This window comes from Dreissena polymorpha, chromosome 10, assembly GCF_020536995.1.
Source record: "Dreissena polymorpha isolate Duluth1 chromosome 10, UMN_Dpol_1.0, whole genome shotgun sequence".
Lineage (NCBI taxonomy): Eukaryota > Metazoa > Mollusca > Bivalvia > Myida > Dreissenidae > Dreissena > Dreissena polymorpha.
The window spans coordinates 61,130,288-61,148,392 of NC_068364.1; the positions used below are offsets into that span (position 1 = coordinate 61,130,288).

Sequence of the window (18,105 nt, forward strand, 5' to 3'; positions counted from 1 at the left end):
CTTATTGAAAGAATTATTTATAGAAGTATTAAATTCCAATGTTCATTTTACAATTTTGCGCCATTAATACAACTACAAACCAATGTTACAAGCAATTCTATTGGTCAATACTTTTAAAGTTAAGATCCAGTTGACATGAGAAGTAGCGGTATGTGATTTGTACTGGTGATAGACATTGAGTCCTTTAGTTTGAGTTCAACCCACCCCCAACACCCATAGGCCTTTGAAGCAGCACATTTGCCATTTTGTGAGCATTTAACAATCCCTTCTTTCTTTATCGTCCTACAATACGCAGGATACGGGTGACACAGTAGGGTCGGTTCTCAAAGGTTTCTTCAACATCGGACGCAGGGAACCAGTTGGAAGACTGCCCACTTCCTCCACGTGTTTCAACCTTCTCAAGCTGCCCAATTACCAGAAGAAATCCACCATGAGGGACAAACTGAAATATGCCATACACTCAAACACAGGCTTTGAGCTATCGTGAACTGTGGCATTTGAAGTGATACTACAGTGTGTACTTAACAGGTGGAAAGGGATAATAGCAAATATTATGATGTAATGCTGTACTCAGAAAACTTATTCTAATTTTGCACTGTACAAGTCTTGGACATTTTTTTTTCATTCTCCTTTATTAGCATAAATTCACATGGAATTATCTTTTACATCTATGCTCAGTTTTTGTTTTTAGTATTTCCAAAAGTAACACAAGTTGTTTATAAGCATTTTAATCTTGAATGTATGTTTAGTCAAATGTATTAAAAATGAGCATATTGGAAATTAATTTAATAGCCATGTAAGTTTCAATATAATTTTACTGCAAAAGCAGTGGCCCTGAACATTGAGATCTGCTTGCCTTTCATTAAAAATGTAAAGTCTTATTTTCTATGAAATTGTGTCATGCAGTGCTTTCTTAATATTCAGATCTCCAAGTAAAAGCTTTCAAAAACTCGTATTAATATAAAATTATTTCTGGTGTTACTGCATAATTATCTTGTGTTGATTGTCTAAAAATACTCGGTTACTCAATGTGTGCTTAACATGTACTGTATTTAAATGTTTGTAGTGATATTTTGTCATGTGTCTTGCATGTACCGGTTCCTTTAAAGCACCACATAATTTGCCAATAACTGTGGACACTCTGTTGTCAATGTGCATGAGAAACATACATTTACATGGATTGATTCTTGATCCATACATAGGTCTTTGCTGAACCTATTGTGGAGTGACTAATTGGATCGTTTCATGTTGTCAGATCATATTTGTTTATTTAACCGGATCCCATTTATTAAATACCAAAATAAATATTTTAGATCTGATATAACACAATATTTTTATGCCCCCCTTCGAAAAAGAGGGGTATATTGTTTTGCACATGTCGGTCGGTCCATCGGTTGGTCGGTCCGTCCACCAGATGGTTTCCGGATGATAACTCAAGAACGCTTAGGCCTAGGATCATGAAACTTCATAGGTACATTGATCATGACTGGCAGATGACCCCTATTGATTTTCATGTCACTAGGTCAAAGGTCAAGGTCACAGTGACTCAAAATACTAAAATGGTTCCGGGTGATAACTCAAGAATGCTTACGCCTAGGATCATGAAACTTCATAGGTATATTGATCATGACTGGCAGATGACCCCTATTGATTTTCAGGTCACTTGGTCAAAGGTCAAGATCAAAGTGACTCGAAACAGTAAAATGGTTTCCGGATGATAACTTAAGAATGAGTATGCCTAGGATCATGAAACTTCATAGGTACATTGATCATGACTGGCAGATGACCCCTATTGATTTTCAGGTCACTAGGGTAAAGGTCAAGGTCACAGTGACTCGAAATAGTAAAATGGTTTCCGGATGATAACTCAAGAATGCTTACGCCTAGGATCATGAAACTTCATAGGTACATTGATCATGACAGGCAGATGACCTTTATTGATTTTCAGGTCACTAGGTCAAAGGTCACAGTGACTCGAAACAGTTAAATGAATTCCGGATGATAACTCAAGAATGCTTACACCTAGGATCATGAAACTTCATAGGTACATTGATCATGACTGGCAGATGACCCCTATTAATTTTCAGGTTACTAGGTCAAAGGTCAAGGTCACAGTGACTCGAAACAGTAAAATGGTTTCCTGATGATAACTCAAGAATTATTAGGCCTAGGATCATGAAACTTCATAGGTACATTGATCATGACTGGCAGATGACCCCTATTGATTTTCAGGTCACTAGGACAAAGGTCAAGGTCACAGTGACAAAAAAACGTATTCACACAATGGCTGCCACTACAACTGAAAGCCTATATGGGGGGCATGCATGTTTTACAAACAGCCCTTGTTCAGTTTTATTTAATGATAAAATTCTTTTCAAGTGTTATAATAAATTTTATCTTTAAATTATTATTTGCTTACTATTGTTTGCAATTGCAACATGAAAATGCCATATCTAAACCTTTTGGAGCAAATATATATTTGTGAAATGGGGTTTGGTTAAATATTGATTCAATGTCTGGCCAACATCATAATGAAATTACTTGTACCTTTCCAAAGTGGTAATTTAAGTACATTGTATTATGTTGATGCATGAAATGCCTTTTTTAACATGTACAATTAGATAAATTATAGTTATATATGTTATTATTTTATTATTTATTATGAAACCTTTCGTATGTACATAACTACATGTGAATGAATTTAATCCTGTTATTTAAACTTTCTGTATGTGGAATTGTATTAAATTAACTCTTTATTTCCACGTTGATTCAATATATATATATACATGTATCTTGTTATTTCGTATTTTATAAAGTCATTTTTGTTTTGTTTTAAAGCTATGCCTGTGAGAAGAATGAAATAAAATCGCAAAAGCATTTGCTTCACCAAGTTCTAATTACTTAACACTAAATGTTTACTAAATTGCCCTAAAAAATATTCAGATAAAAAACATTCACGCTAGCAAGATTATGCCAAGGCATCAATTTTACCAGAATCTCTCTTTAATTTTAAATCTTAAAAAAGCCTCAACACAAAATAGAAAGTGCACATATTTTTGTGTAGCTATTTCAAATGGATGTACCTGGAAATAAGGCTTATACTCGACTCAAGAAACGTTAAAAGATTGAAGCTTGTCATACCCAGATTGAAGCTTGTCATACCCAATTAGACGAGGTAGCTCAATATATATGTGATTCATGTATGATTGAGGCTGAAGCTCGTTAGCAAGTAAGAGCATCAACCCATTTATGCCTAGCCTCTAGAAAAAGGCCTTGGCAAACAGCATAGACCCAGATGAGACGCCACATAAGTGGCGTCTCATCTGGGTCTATGTTGTATGCTTAAAGGAATTTCTGTAAGAAATATTCTAAATAAACAAATAAATATACTAGACATCCCTAATTTTGGAAATATATTGATCCAAATTAGAAGGATGGGAGAGTCCACTAGGCATAAATGGGTTTATTATTCCTTGTGGCCTTTGATCAGTGATTTCTTCTGTTCAAGAATATTAAAAGGTAAAGAACTGTAGACCACTGTGAAATTGCTATTTTAAAAGCTAGACATGCATTATACTTTAGTTTTAAAACTATAAAAAAAAATTGACACAGATTCCATGGTTCTTACAGGGATGATATACATGTAATTAGTATTAACATAGATCAAATACTAAGTTAAAACCAGAATATCACTCCAGAAATGTTAGTTCAGAACAATAGTTGAAACAGAGTGAATCAAACAGCCAATTTGGGTAAGCCCAGCATTCCGTTTTCTGGAAAAAAAATTATGCAGCACTTTCAGATATAGTTGATTTTTTACCTGCATGACAAACAGATGATATGTAAATGTAAGACGTTGTGTCGGAAGATTTTTATTGATATAGTATGTGTATGCATTATAATAAAAAACGGGTAACTAAACTTGCATCACAACTGATAGTTGATCATTGAGTCATTGCCATCGAGCGCCTGTGGCCCTGACAAGCTGTTTCATGGCCAATTTCAACATTGACCTCTAAGTGTGACATTGACCTCTCAGGTAACAGGGTTCCCAGCCAACCTGGAAATCGGGGAAAACCTGGAAAAAGACTCACTCAGGGAAAAGTCAGGGAATTTGGGGGAAAATCCTGAAATCAGGGAAAAATCAGGGAATTTTGTTTGGTCAGACTTTCCAGACTTGTTTCGAAAAGTCCTTACAATTATGACAGCAAATCGCTTCATCTGCATGGCTATGGTGGCTTTGTAGTAAACATGTAGCTTAGTGTACTTCATGTATTAGTAAATACCTACTTCTTTCTCTGTTTATATAGCAGCTGTGATGCACCTATGTATATTTATTGAGGGTGTCTAAAACAAGAAATAGGTCGAAATTATGATCCTCAAATTTTTATTTTCCATCAGGGAAAAATCAGGGAATTTTGCTCATACAAAAAACTGGGAACCCGGGGTAAGGAGACTGGTTTTAGACACAAAACATGCACTCCAAATTGTGGTATTTTGCTGTAAATTATTGTAAAATAGCATGATGAATGACAAAGTTACTTTCTGTTTTATGGAAAAATTTGACCTTTTACCTCTTTGTGACATTGACATTTGAGGTAGGGAGACAAGTGCTACATATGAGTCGCATTCTGATAAAACTGGGCATAATGCATGTGCTTTAAGTGTAGTCCCAGATTAGCCTGTGCAGTCCGCACAGGCTAATCAGGGACAACACTTTACGCTTTAACTAGATTTTCGGTAAAAAGGGACTTCCTTTGAATGAAAAATACCATACAAGAGGGCCTGAAAGGCCCAAAGTCGCTCACCTGAGATTCAAAGGAACTGACCTGTTCTGGGCAGCCCAAAAAGTCATTAGAACCAAATGTTCTAACCAACTTTCATGACTAGTGAACACCCTGGCAGCCACGTTTTTCAACAGACCAGAACCATTTTCACACACATCCGAGATATCATTTAAACAAATATACTGACAAAGTTTAATGAAGATTCAGAAGTCCATATAAGGAAAAATGCCCCGCCCACTGGTGGCCATGTTTTTCAAGCAACTGGAACCATTTTCGAACTTGTCCAAAATATCATTGGGACAAATCTTCAGACAAAGTTTCATGATCATGGTACAATAAATACGGCTTCTAGAGTGTTAACAAGGTTTAACTATAGCTATATAAGGAAATATGCCACACACCCTTGGCGGCCATGTTTTTCCACCAACCGGAACCATTTTTGATCTCATCCAAGATATCATTGGGACAAATCATCTGATCAAGTTTCATGATGATCGGACAATAAATGTGGCCTCTAGAGTGTTAACAAGGTTTTACAAAAGCATGATACATGTATATAGTCATATTAGGAAAAATGCCCCGCCCCCTGGTGGTTATGTTTTTTAAGCAACCAAAACCATTTTCGAACTCGTCCAAAATATAATTAGGACAAATCTTCTGACCAAATTTCATGAAGATCGGAAAATAAATGTGGCCTCTAGAGTGTAAACAAGGTTTTACTATAGCCATATAAGGAAAAATGCCCCGCCCCCTGGCGGCCATGTTTTTCCACCAACCGGAACCATTTTTTAACTGGTCCAAGATATTATTGGGATGAATCTTCTGACTAAGTTTCATGAAGATCTGACAATAATGTGGCCTCTAGAGTGTTAACAAGGTTTTACTATAGCCATATATTTAGCCATATAAGGAAAAATGCCCCGCCCCATCGGATAAGAAATGTGGCCTCTAGAGTGTTCACAAGGTAAAATGTTGACGACGCACGCACAACGCACGCATGACGGACGACAGAAAAAGGCGATCCCAAAAGCTCACAATGAGCACGTGCTCAGGTGAGCTAAAAAGCGGAAAGTGTCCTCCCTGATTAGCCTGTGCGGACTGCACAGGCTAATCTGGGACGACACTTTACACACATGCATTATGCCCAGTTTTCACAGAACAAGACACATATTGTCCCATGATGTATTGAATTTGTTCCAACCTATTTAACAATTGATCTCTAAATAGCAAACATATTGCTGTGGCAGGAATTTTCAAGATCTTTTATCTGAAAATGTTACCTTTGAACTCTTATTTGTGGCGTTGGCTTTTGAGATAAAAAGAGCTTAACATTCTGTCTAATGCTGGCCTGCATTTGTGTCGAGTTATTTCAAACTCCATCCCAATATGGCAAAGTAATGGTTGAAGCAGGTAATCTAGAAAACAGTTTCTGCCTTCCAGGAGGGGGGGGGGGGCTGTAAAAATTGTGAAAATATATTTTAAGATTCAAGTTCAGATATTATTGTTTACTGCACCAGCTTTGACCATGTATGTTAAGATATGATAGAAGAGACAAAGGAACAGAGGGAATAATCTTGGTTTAATTCTTTAATAATATTGCACATTATTTATTCGGATCATAAAACACATCTTAACAAAAGTAAAAATTAAACAACTGTAAATCAACATCTAAAATATAACATTAATTCAAATTGTAAATTCTGTTTTGCTATACATGTACATGTATTGTAGAAACAGTTCAAATCTTGCGACCAGATGAATGGCAAGACAACGTACATCAAAACAAACAGAATGGGAATATGAAAATAAATTGCTTCTTACAGAATTTCTTTCAACAAATAATAGCCCTACAATTTGAAATCATAACATCACATGTTAAAAATACATAGACATATGATGGATATTTCAAATACAATACTTCGGATACATTGATTCTTACGTCGGTAATATCAGCAATCTCCCTATTTCACTGGAGTTAAAGAGAATTGTACAGAACATGATTGTATTTTTGAAATCCGTCAAGAGTTTTATTGTAATATCCTTAAAATAAAACAAATCACAAGTCAAAATAACAGTTCAGTTACAACTTGTGTATGCTTTTAACAAACATGATCAATTTGCACTTCAGTGCATATTTTTATACATGTTATAAATAAATTCACAAATTTGTAAAAAGTTCTGCTAATGGCAAACCTTTGCAATCATATAAATAGCGCTACAGAACCTAAATATACATAGTTATACATACTTGGGTATAGGAAAAAACATTGAAAAACATGGCAATCACTGCAAAACCACTACCAACAAACCAAAGGCAAACAACAAAGCAGTTTGACATAGGTGGAATGATTCATTGAATGCAATAGATTCTGGAATGGTTATTGATCTTAACCCTTTGCATGCTGGGTAATTTGTCATCTGCTAAAATGTTGTCTGCTGAATTTCTAAAATTAGCATTTTCTTCGATTTTTTTCAAAGAATACTATCAGAATAGCAAACAGTTTAGATCCAGATGAGACGCCACGTTCTGTGGCGTCTCATCTGGATCCAAACTATTTGCAAAGGCCTTCAAAATTCGGTTCCAGCTCTGTAAGGGTTAATACGGCTACAAGTACATACACTAGACATGTTAAATATGCACCATAGAAAAAAAACATTTAATGTCTCTAATTATTTCAGCAGACAAATTAAAACAAGAGGGCCTGAAAGGTCCAAAGTTGCTCACCTGAAATACAAAGGAACTGACCTGTTTTGTGCTGCCCAATTTATCATAAGAACATATGTTCTGACAAAGTTTCATGACCAGTAAATTATAAATGTAACTTTTAGTGTGCTAACAAGGTTTTACTATATCCATATAAGGATAAATTCCCTCCCCCCTGGGGTCAATGTTTTTTAAACAGACCAGAACCATTTTCCAAGATATCTTTTTTTTTTAAGTTCTGGCGAAGTTTCATGAAGATTGGACAATAAATGTGACATTTAGAGTGTTAATAAGTTTTAATTTTTAATTAATTTGGCCTCAAGAGTGTTAACAAGGTTTTACTATAGCCGTATAAGAAAAAATTCCCTGCCCCCAGGGGACCATGTTTTTTAACAGACCAGAACCATTTTTATCCTCATCCAAGATATAAGTAGATCAAATAATCTGACCAAGTTTAAGGAAAGTTGGACTATAAATGTGACTTTTAGAGTATTAATAAGGTTTTATTAGAGCCATATAAGGAAAAATGCCCAGCCCACTGGCGGCCATGTTTTTCAAGCAACCAGGACCATTTTCGAACTTGTCCAAGATATCATTGGCAGAAACCTTCTGACCAAAGCTCATGAAGATTGGACAATTAATGTGGCCTCTAGATTGTAAACAAGACAAATGTTACGCAAACAGACAAAAGGCAATCATAAAAGCTCACCATGTGAACATTTTGCTCAGGTGAGCTAAAAACATGCAATTATTAATTATTTTTATACATAAACACTCATGCTTGTACACCTAAAATAAATAAGGCAAACATGAAATTCTTATGAATTTAGAAACTTAAGAAATGTAAATGTTGGGCCTTCTGACTAATGTCACATGTATATGTTTTTATTATGATACACACCAACATAGAAAGATATGTAAACATAAGCAAGAAAACAAATGGAAGCTCCCAAATAATTTGCTTTGTTAATTTATGTGTTAATTGTAACACAAAATTAAATTAAAAGAAGAAAATGTCATATTATAAATCAAAAGGTATAAATTAAAAAAATACTTTCCTCTTTAAAAATAAAGGAATGTCCACTGTATATGCTGCATATGACTATAATACATGTAAGTCCTTAAGATCAACAAAAAAAAAACTATTAATAATGCACATATGCACTCTAAGACTCAATAACTCCATGAAAAATACTTTGACTTACAGGCCTGACAACAATGACAATTTCCACCCTATAGCAGAGCTGCATATCGCAAACAGCGCAGACCAGATGAGATGCCGCAAGTTTCTCACGTGTAACTGACAGAATACATGGCGTAAGGATAAATTGAAGGACAAATAACACAGTGTTCGAAAGAAATTATTATCGGTGAAATTAGTTTCAGACCCACGGAATGTAAATCCTATAAAAAAATAGGAATTTCAATGGAAATAAAAAAACAGCAACTATGTGTCGTGTTCTGAGAAAACTGGACAAAATGCATGTGCGTAAAATGTCGTCCCAGATTAGCCTGTGCAGTCTGCACAGGCTAATCAGGGACGACACTTTCCACTTTTATGACATTTTTTGTTAAATGAAGTCTCTTCTTAGCAAAAATCCAATTTATGAGGAAAGTGTGGTCCCTGATTAGCCTGTGCAGACTGCACAGGCTTATCAGGGACAACACTTCGTGAACATGCATGATGCCCAGTTTTCTCAGAACGCTACTCATATGTTCCCCCATTTAAGAGAGCACAAGCCAAGCAATTATAAGAATTTAGAACAAACAAACATTAAGCAAATGAAAATATTATGTTCGGAGTAAATACACTGTTACTGTTACCAGAGATATCTGAAATATTACATTTAGGCCCGTTATAAACAAAGTGTATTTTGAATTGTTGGAATGAACAATCTGTGTTTCTCTGAACAATGCCCATTAATGCTATTATAAACATGACTTTAATGTTATGTAAAGTAAATTATTTTCACAAATTATAAGGTAAATTATCAACATTTTAAATATATCTGTAACTTATTATATCTGATTGGTTTGTTGATCAGTTATTACAGGTTGTTCATTCACACAGATGAAAGCAATTCTTACTTAAGATAGCTTAACAGACAAAAAAAGCACTGATCAGACAATATAGAGGGTTTTTTTAAACAATATAAATGGATTGCTAACTATACACTGCACGTTACAATTATGCACATTAAATGAAATAAGAAAATTCGATCAAAATTTTACATCCTATTGCTGAAAGATTAGTTTTAATACAAGTAAGTATAAAATGCTGTTTTTGTTAACATTTTGAATAAAACAAGTTTTTTACTTGAAATTAACTGAATATCGCTAAAATACAAATACAGTTTATTAATATAGATAAAATAGAAACACATTTCTCTTTTGTTAACCTATAGATTACTGGTAAATTCTTTCTAAGTTAAGTTGTCTTTTGAACATCACAATATTTTCTACTTAACATCTCATAGAAAACATATAAATAAAGTTAGCTAGAAAAAAGTTCATAATAATGGTTATTTTGGTTTTAAAATGGCTCTTTTAGTATACATTACACAATACATGATAATATATGCAGCATTTAAAATAACTGTATTAAGCTAGCATTCTAAAGATTGGTATCAATTTGATGTCCTTTACAGACAACTGCTGATTGCTCTTTTATCGTCCTTATAATTAACCATTTGCATGCTGGGAAATTTGTCGTCTGCTAAAATGTTGTCTGCTGAATTTCTAAAATTAGCATTTTCTTCGATTTTTTTCAAAGAATATTATCAGAATAGCAAACAGTTTGGATCCTGATGAGACGCCACGTTCTGTGGCGTCTCATCTGGATCCAAACTGTTTGCAAAGACCTTCAAAATTCGGTTCCCTCACTGAAAGGGTTAATGCCATCAGATGTTACCATGGCAATTATGAGACCTCAACTGCCGCATAATACACACACACACTGGCATAAAGACTACCTATGGAAAGTGGTGATCACATTATTGGTGGTTCTTTGGGATCTAAGACATCTGTAACAAAATATCAACATAAAAAATTAAACTGTTCAATATGAATTTTCACCAGCTGGGTCAATGAAAATAAATTAAAAGATGCAACAATAAAGACCAACCCAGTCTAATTAAACATACATCAGAAAACGACAAGGTAAATTTGAAAGAATCATTAGAAAGGAACAACCAAATTTTAACTTTAAAGACACATCTGTAAATAACATGTCCGCATTTTATTTGTAAGATAAAGTGGTACAGAGCAACTAAATTGATTTGACTTTTTTAAGCGCAACACGTTCTGTAAAGAACAACTCAATTTAACTTATATAAAAAACAGTATGAATTGGTTTGAAATAACTCAATATTTGAAACAACAGTATGTATGGCAAACAATTCGACACAAGCTTAAAATTAAAAAGCCAGAGCCTACCTGCAATAATCCTATGCCAGGGCAGGGTGACGTAGGTGAGGTAGGCGTTGAGAGAGACACTGTTAGCCCTGCGTCGCTCCTTAAACCAGTGCCACGCCTGCCCAAAGGACTTTCCCCAGAACCCATTGTACTGCTCTGCATCCTCAAGTTCTGAGTAATTAACAGGGGAAATAATATGAGTCATGTTCTGAGAAAACTGGGCATAATACATGTGCGTAAAGTGTCCTCCTAGATTAGCCTGTGCAATCTGCACAGGCTAATCAGGGACGGCACTTTCCACTTTTATGGTATTTTTCGTTTAAAGGAAGTCCCTTCTTTCGGAAAATCATGTTTAGGCGGAAAGTGTCGTCCCTGATTAGCCTGTGCATACTGCACAGGCTAATCTGGGACAACACTTCATGCACAAGCATTATGCCCAGCTTTCTCAGAACACGTCTAATATGAGATAGGTGTGCAAAAATGGGTTGTAAGCCAAATGCCACTACATGTAGCTTAGGTCTGGCGCAGCCTGCGCAATTGTGTTGTCTGGTGAGGAGCTATCTTTTCAGCTATTGAAACCAGCAAACCTTGCATGAATTTATGGCAGACAGGGTAGCTACTGTCAATACTGTCCGAATAACTGGTCTAGATGTGCACTGACCAGCGTATGGCATACTGGATGTGTGCTGACCAGCGTATGGCATACTGGATGTGCACTGACCAGAGTATGGCATACTGTATTGCACTGACCAGCGTATGGCATACTGGATGTGTGCTGACCAGCGTATGGCATACTGGATGTGTGCTGACCAGCATATGGCATATTGGATGTGTGCTGACCAGCGTATGGCATACTGGATGTGCACTGACCAGCGTATGGCATACTGGATGTGTGCTGACCAGCGTATGGCATACTGGATGTGTGCTGACCAGCGTATGGCATACTGGATGTGTGCTGACCAGTATGTAGCATACGACCCATTTTGACATGATGAGGCTCATACAGACAGTTATGACTCAAAGATCGACATGGTGGGGCAGATATGAGAAATGCATAATTCTAAGATTCATCAACATTGGTAAATTATTGTATAAACTTTATTGAACCAACAATGCCATGCAACTTAAAAATGTACATCATTTCAGCTTTTGTATGGTAATATACAGAGTAAAAAATGAAGCTGAAACAGAATTAACAGAAATTTAATAAGCTAATTCAGAAAAAATTAGCTAAAATTGTTGCTGATGAATATGGCTCGCAAATATAGGTATACAATGTACTTTTAATAGATTGCTTATGGTAATGTATTAAATACATATCACATATATTGTAGTTTGTCAATGTGAATACTAATTTTCTATAATGATCTAAGTTTTATGCAAGTGCAAGAGCATGCTATCATCTCTGCCAGTTTATATGACTATTCATTATTTTTCAATTTCAAAATAAGACTAACAAAAAGCATTTACTTGCCTGATAGGAGCTTTCGTGTTTTACAATTAAAAAGCAGAGATGACAATATTTATCTGTTAATAATAAGAAAGTGCATGCAATTACAGCCCACACACCGTCATGCAAGGTCCCTGCTTCAACTTCCTGTTCATTGCCAATGGCATCCACATTTTCAGTTTCTGAACGCGACTTTTTCACCGAGCGAAACATGAAAGACTTTATTGCTTGACTAGGGTCGCTCATTCTGCGTTGAGTGTAACCATTTTGCTGCAAGGGGAGACAATGCAGGTGTGCTGAGGAGTGTACATGTCAACATTACTGATTATCACAGGTACAGGTTCTAAGATAGCTGGTGGAGTATTAAGGCTAAGAACTTTGTCTTCTACAACACAACTTAACTCTTCTATCAATATATAGCCCCATGAAAGGGGATGGAGTTTACACAGGAAACATATTTATTTCATTTTTTTTATTTAACTTCCAAACCTAGATCTAGAATTTCTACGAATTAGTTGATCAAAGATACAGCCTAGATTTTGGGTAAATATGCACATGCATTATGCCCAGTTTTCTCAGAACGCGACTCATATATATATTTGTTTTTGATAGTCATGTACATGAATATGTCACATTATGAAACAATTATGCAACAATTGAATTTCTTAATAAATAAAATAACCATTATCAAAAAATGATGACAAGTTTTTCACCCATCACCACAACATTGACTTAAGTATTTGATTTATGATTGCAACGATGCAGAAATGCCATAGTTTGGCAGTAAAAAAACTATCATAATGTTAAAATGCAACTTTAAAAGTTCCATCAATGATAATTCAGGTTTGTGGGATACGACTTAAAATGAAAATGAAATAGTGACAAAATATACATACTTTCATTGATAAATGACAATTAATTGTCCTCATGTATTCTATTTACCTTAAAAAAACATCAGTCTTAAACCCATTTATGCCTAGCGTCTAGAAAAGACCTTGGCAAACAGCATAGCAAGGAGATGGGACGCCGCATGATGCGGCGTCTCATCAGGGTCTGCGCTGTTTGCTTAAAGGAATTACTGTAAGAAATATTCTAAATATAGAAATAAAAAAACTAGACATCCCTAATTTTGGAAATAAATTGATCCAAGTTAGAAGGATGAGAGAGTCCACTAGGCATAAATGGGTTAATATGTCTCTTCAGTCTTTGAAAATTTAAGATGCAAACATGATTGCAATGGACAAGTGTGGCTATTAAGTCATAACTCATTATTTTAAGTAATATACATGTCAAACAAATGAGTTGCGTTCTGAGAAAACTGGGCTTAATGCATGTACATAAAGTGTTGTCCCAGATTAGCCTGTGCATTCTGCACAGGCTAATCAGGGATGACACTTTCCACTTTTATGACATTTTTCGTTTAAAGGAAGTCTCTTCTTAGCAAAAATCCCACTTTAGGCGGAAAGTTTCGTCCCTGATAAGCCTGTGCGGACTGCAAAGGCTAATCTGGGATGACACTTTGCGCACATGCATTATGCCCAGTTTTCTCAGAACACTACTCAAATGTAGTTGTTTGAATTGGTATGGTTCATCGCAACATTTGGGATGAGGATAACAGGAATATGAAGGCTTTTTTTCTGCTGATAAAAGGTAAGGTGATGCATATGTTACCTGGATATATGTGGCATTGGTATAATGTGAAAAAAAACAAATGAAATTAATTTACCTTTATCAGCCTAAAACAAAATATTTCTCACATATGGTATGAATTTTTTAAGTTTTTATTTTACATTATAATAATCAATAGTATATCACACTTAAGCTATCCTCATAGCACCATCTTCATGGAATCACCATAGCACACACTTATTAACATCAATATGAAAAAGTTTTAATAATCTTAATATTCCTTAATTACAAGAAAAATCAATTTGACAGAAAGCTATTATTGAAGCTATGTGTAGCCTTCAATTTCAAACATAAACATCAGTTAGGTCATATAACAGTTACATAACAAAAATACCAGTTTTTGAAATAAGCTTTAATTCAAATACAATAAATCATTAAAACAAGAGCTGTCACCATAGGATGACTTATGCCCCCTATAAACACTTGATAGAAGTTATGAGCTTTTTTCGAAACCTAAACGCAGATTTCAAAACCTTAACGCGGACCCTTAGTTCAAGGTCAAGGTCACAAAGGTAAAAAAATGTGTGCGTAAAAAAAGGCCTTGTCCATATACACATGCATACCAAATATAAAGGTTATATCTCAAGGGACATAGAAGTTATGAGCATTTTTTGAAAGCTAAACACAGATTTCGAAACCTAAACACAGACCCTATCTTCAAAGTCAAGGTCACAGGGGTCAAAATTTGTGTGCGTATGGTAAGGCCATGTCCATATACACATGGATACCAAATATGAAGGTTATATCTCAAGGGACATAGAAGTTATGAGCATTTTTCGAAACCTAAACGCAAAGTGTGATGGAAAGATGGACAGACAGACAGACGGACAGACAGACGGTCAGACGGACAGTCCGATCACTATATGCCCCCTTTTCTTCGAAAGGAGGCATAAAAATAAAACAAGTGTGTCACAAAATATGTCTGTTTAAAGGTTTGGGTTAAATTGTTAAATGAAGGATGTATTCAGTTTTTGTACACAATTATTCCAAAGAAGTAATGGATAAAAATAACTCATACCAATGGCAAAATGGTCTTCAATGTTTAACATATTAATGCAATATAAATAACGCATGTGCAATCTCAAGTTAGGCCGGCAGGTATGTCAACTACTGGTACACACATCATTTTATATAAAAAATATCCATCCAAACTCATTATATTCAGCAGTGACCTTGACCTTCATCCCACTGGCCATTAATTAAAAGTCCTGCAAGGTCTAAATGAAAGCAACCTACATTCAAAATGATAGTCTATACCTCCATCCAAAATAAAGCAATTTAGGGGAAACAGTGTTTTTTATTTTTTATTTAAGTGACCTTCACCAAGTGAAATCCCATGCTACCACTGCAGGTAAGCTATGTACACACAGATCTTGACTGGAAACATTTTTTCCATTTTTTAGTAACATGGTTTAGTAACATGGACCTTCACTGGACCAGCTCTAAATGTAATCCCAAGCTAGGTCTCTGCATAATGAAGGTAAGCCGGATCTCAACTGCTTGATTTTGCGGTGGTAAAATGTTAACCTGCATTAACTAGTGGGCTGGGTTTATCTACCAGTGATTTGCTGCTAATATTTAGAGTGTTTATAAATAGAAACACGTGTTTGAGCAGACAGAATACTTGGTATAGTATAGAATCTGTATTTACATGTAAATATCGAGTGGAAACCACTTATAACAGAGCAGACAAAATTAACTTTGGCAAATTTTAGAGAATTCAAGGATACTAATTCTTCACATTATCTCGCTTTTGTCATCAAAGTTGGTCCAGATATTTTGTCTAAGACCACATTCCTCATCACCAAGTTTCATGAAAATGCAATTGTAACTGTACAAGAGTGCAGACATGATTAATTTTACCATTTTGCCGACACTTCAAGGGACATAATGAAGGAAAGCTTTAGGACAGGAAACATGACTCCTTTAGACACAAGCTGCTGCCAGCTGCCTAATATGATTGTTCCCAAAGTACCAATCACTTTTTAATGGGTGTATAAAAAAATTAAAAATAAAAATTCAAAATATAACACATAGCGGAACAAAATAACAAACAAGGGCTTTTTGTAAAACATGCATGCCCCCTTATGGGCTGTCACTTGAAGTGGCAGCCATTGTGTGAGTAGGTTTTTTGTCACTGTGACCTTAACCTTTGACCTAGTGACCAGAAAATCAATAGGGATCATCTGCCAGTCATGATCAATGTACAGTACCTATGAAATTTTATGATCATAGGCCTAATTATTCTTGAGTTATCATCAGGAAACCACTTTACTGTTTCGAGTCACTGTGACCTTGACCTTTGACCTAGTGATCTGAAAATTAATAGGGGTCATCTTCCAGTCATGATCAATGTACCTATGAAGTTTCATGATCCTAGGCGCAAGCATTCTTGAGTAATCATCCGGAAATCATTTTACTATTTCGAGTCACTGTGACCTTGACCTTTGACCTAGTGACCTGAAAATAAAAAGGGCTCATCTGCCAGTCATGATCAATGTACCTATGAAGTTTCATGATCCTAGGCCTAAGCATTTGTGATTTATTATCCGGAAACCATTTTACTATTTCGAGTCACTGTGACCTTGACCTTTGACCTAGTGATCTGAAAATCAATAGGGGTCATCTGCCAGTCATGATCAATGTACCTATGAAGTTTCATGATCCTAGGTCTAAGCATTCTTGAGTTATCATCCGGAAACCATTTTACTATTTTAAGTCACTTTGACCTTGGCCTTTGACCTATTGACCTGAAAATCAATAGGGGTCATCAGCCGGTCATGATCAATGTACCTATGAAGTTTCATGATCCTAAGCGTTCTTAAGTTATCATCAGGAAACCATCCTGTGGACGTACCGACCGACCGACATGTGCAAACAATATACCCCCTCTTCTTCGAAGGCGGGAATAATAAATTGACAGAATGTGGAATTATAGCATTCATTGCTTATACCTGTTGCTGGTCAGACTCAAAATCATCTGATGGAAAATTCTCAAGATCTGGGGTTTCGGCACCAGAACCTTTCACTCTTGATACTGCAATCTCTGCGAACCCCTTGCCTCCCGGTCCCCGCATTCTCATAAACTCCACCCGCTTGTGGGTCTTGTTGATCCATCCCAGAGACATCTTTTGTGCCATTTTGGAAGTAAGACTGGCCTGCAAGAAATATACATGTCGAAACTGCTATCCAACAATTTTTTTAACCAAACATACATGATCATAGTCCAAGAAACCAAAATTAAAATGTTTCAGTTTAAATTTTATTTATAGTTGATGAATGTAAAACAAACAAAGAAACATTAGGTATAGAAAAAACAAACATTGATTTCAAACATAAACTGACCTCTTGCTCGTTGTTCTAATTTATACAAACAAGTGACCATTAGATACACCTGGTGCAATACACTTCCGCAAGAACCCATTCAACTATCATCATGAATGCATGAAAACTAATGAAAGCAGCTGACAAAGACACTGAACTAACTGCGTGTAGTACTTTAACAGATATTTGTAGTTTTAACAAATACAGACGGGTATGTGAAGCAAAAACTACAAAACACACAAAAGAATCCTTACTCTGGCATCATAAACTTTCTTTAAGTTATCATAGCGTATTGATCCTAGGAAAATAACCCCCTGATATGCACCGTCCCTGTCTGAAGCTATTAGCTGCACTGTAACGAGCTCGCTGTCCTGTACAACTATATCTGTGAATGCCTGAAAAAGGGGTTTAATGCATGTGCGTAAAATGTTATCCCATATTAGCCTGTGCAGTTCGTACAGGCTAATAAGGGAAATCACTTTCCGCAAGAATTGGATTTTTGCTAAGAAGAGACTTGATTTAAACGAAAAATGTCATTAAAGCGGAAAGTGTCGTCCGTGATTAGCCTGTGAAGACTGCACAGGCTTATCTGGGACGACACTTTACGCACATGCATTATGCCCAGTTTTGTTAGAACGCAACTCATATCTGTGAATGCCTGAAACGGTATATTTGCCTGAGCAATAGACCACCAATAAAACTCACGATGGTGTAATGGTCAAGGTGCCCTCATTACT

The 18,105-nt window shown here is 35.7% G+C and overlaps 2 protein-coding genes across 6 annotated transcripts in view; one reads left to right on the top strand and one right to left on the bottom strand.

Annotated features, from left to right (window-relative positions):
* Window positions 1-2,877, top strand: part of LOC127847714 (ubiquitin-protein ligase E3B-like) — a 51,197-nt gene extending 48,320 nt beyond the window's left edge. For all 3 annotated transcript variants that reach the window (XM_052379803.1, XM_052379802.1, XM_052379804.1), the window contains exon 29: window positions 296-2,877. In XM_052379803.1, coding sequence (XP_052235763.1) covers window positions 296-487 — 192 coding nt within the window. In that variant the 3' untranslated portion in view covers window positions 488-2,877. The remainder of the gene's footprint in view (window positions 1-295) is intronic.
* A 3,479-nt stretch (window positions 2,878-6,356) lies between these two features.
* The window catches only part of LOC127847721 (uncharacterized protein KIAA0930 homolog), a 32,796-nt gene continuing 21,047 nt past the window's right edge, over window positions 6,357-18,105 (bottom strand). For 2 of the 3 annotated variants that reach the window (XM_052379819.1, XM_052379818.1), the window contains exons 6-10: window positions 17,623-17,763; window positions 16,999-17,202; window positions 12,475-12,625; window positions 10,927-11,076; window positions 6,357-10,514 (exon numbers count right to left, since the gene is read on the bottom strand). In XM_052379819.1, the coding sequence (XP_052235779.1) occupies window positions 10,480-10,514; window positions 10,927-11,076; window positions 12,475-12,625; window positions 16,999-17,202; window positions 17,623-17,763 (681 nt within the window). In that variant the 3' untranslated portion in view covers window positions 6,357-10,479. The remainder of the gene's footprint in view (window positions 10,515-10,926; window positions 11,077-12,474; window positions 12,626-16,998; window positions 17,203-17,622; window positions 17,764-18,105) is intronic. The other variant, XM_052379820.1, reaches the window with a different exon arrangement.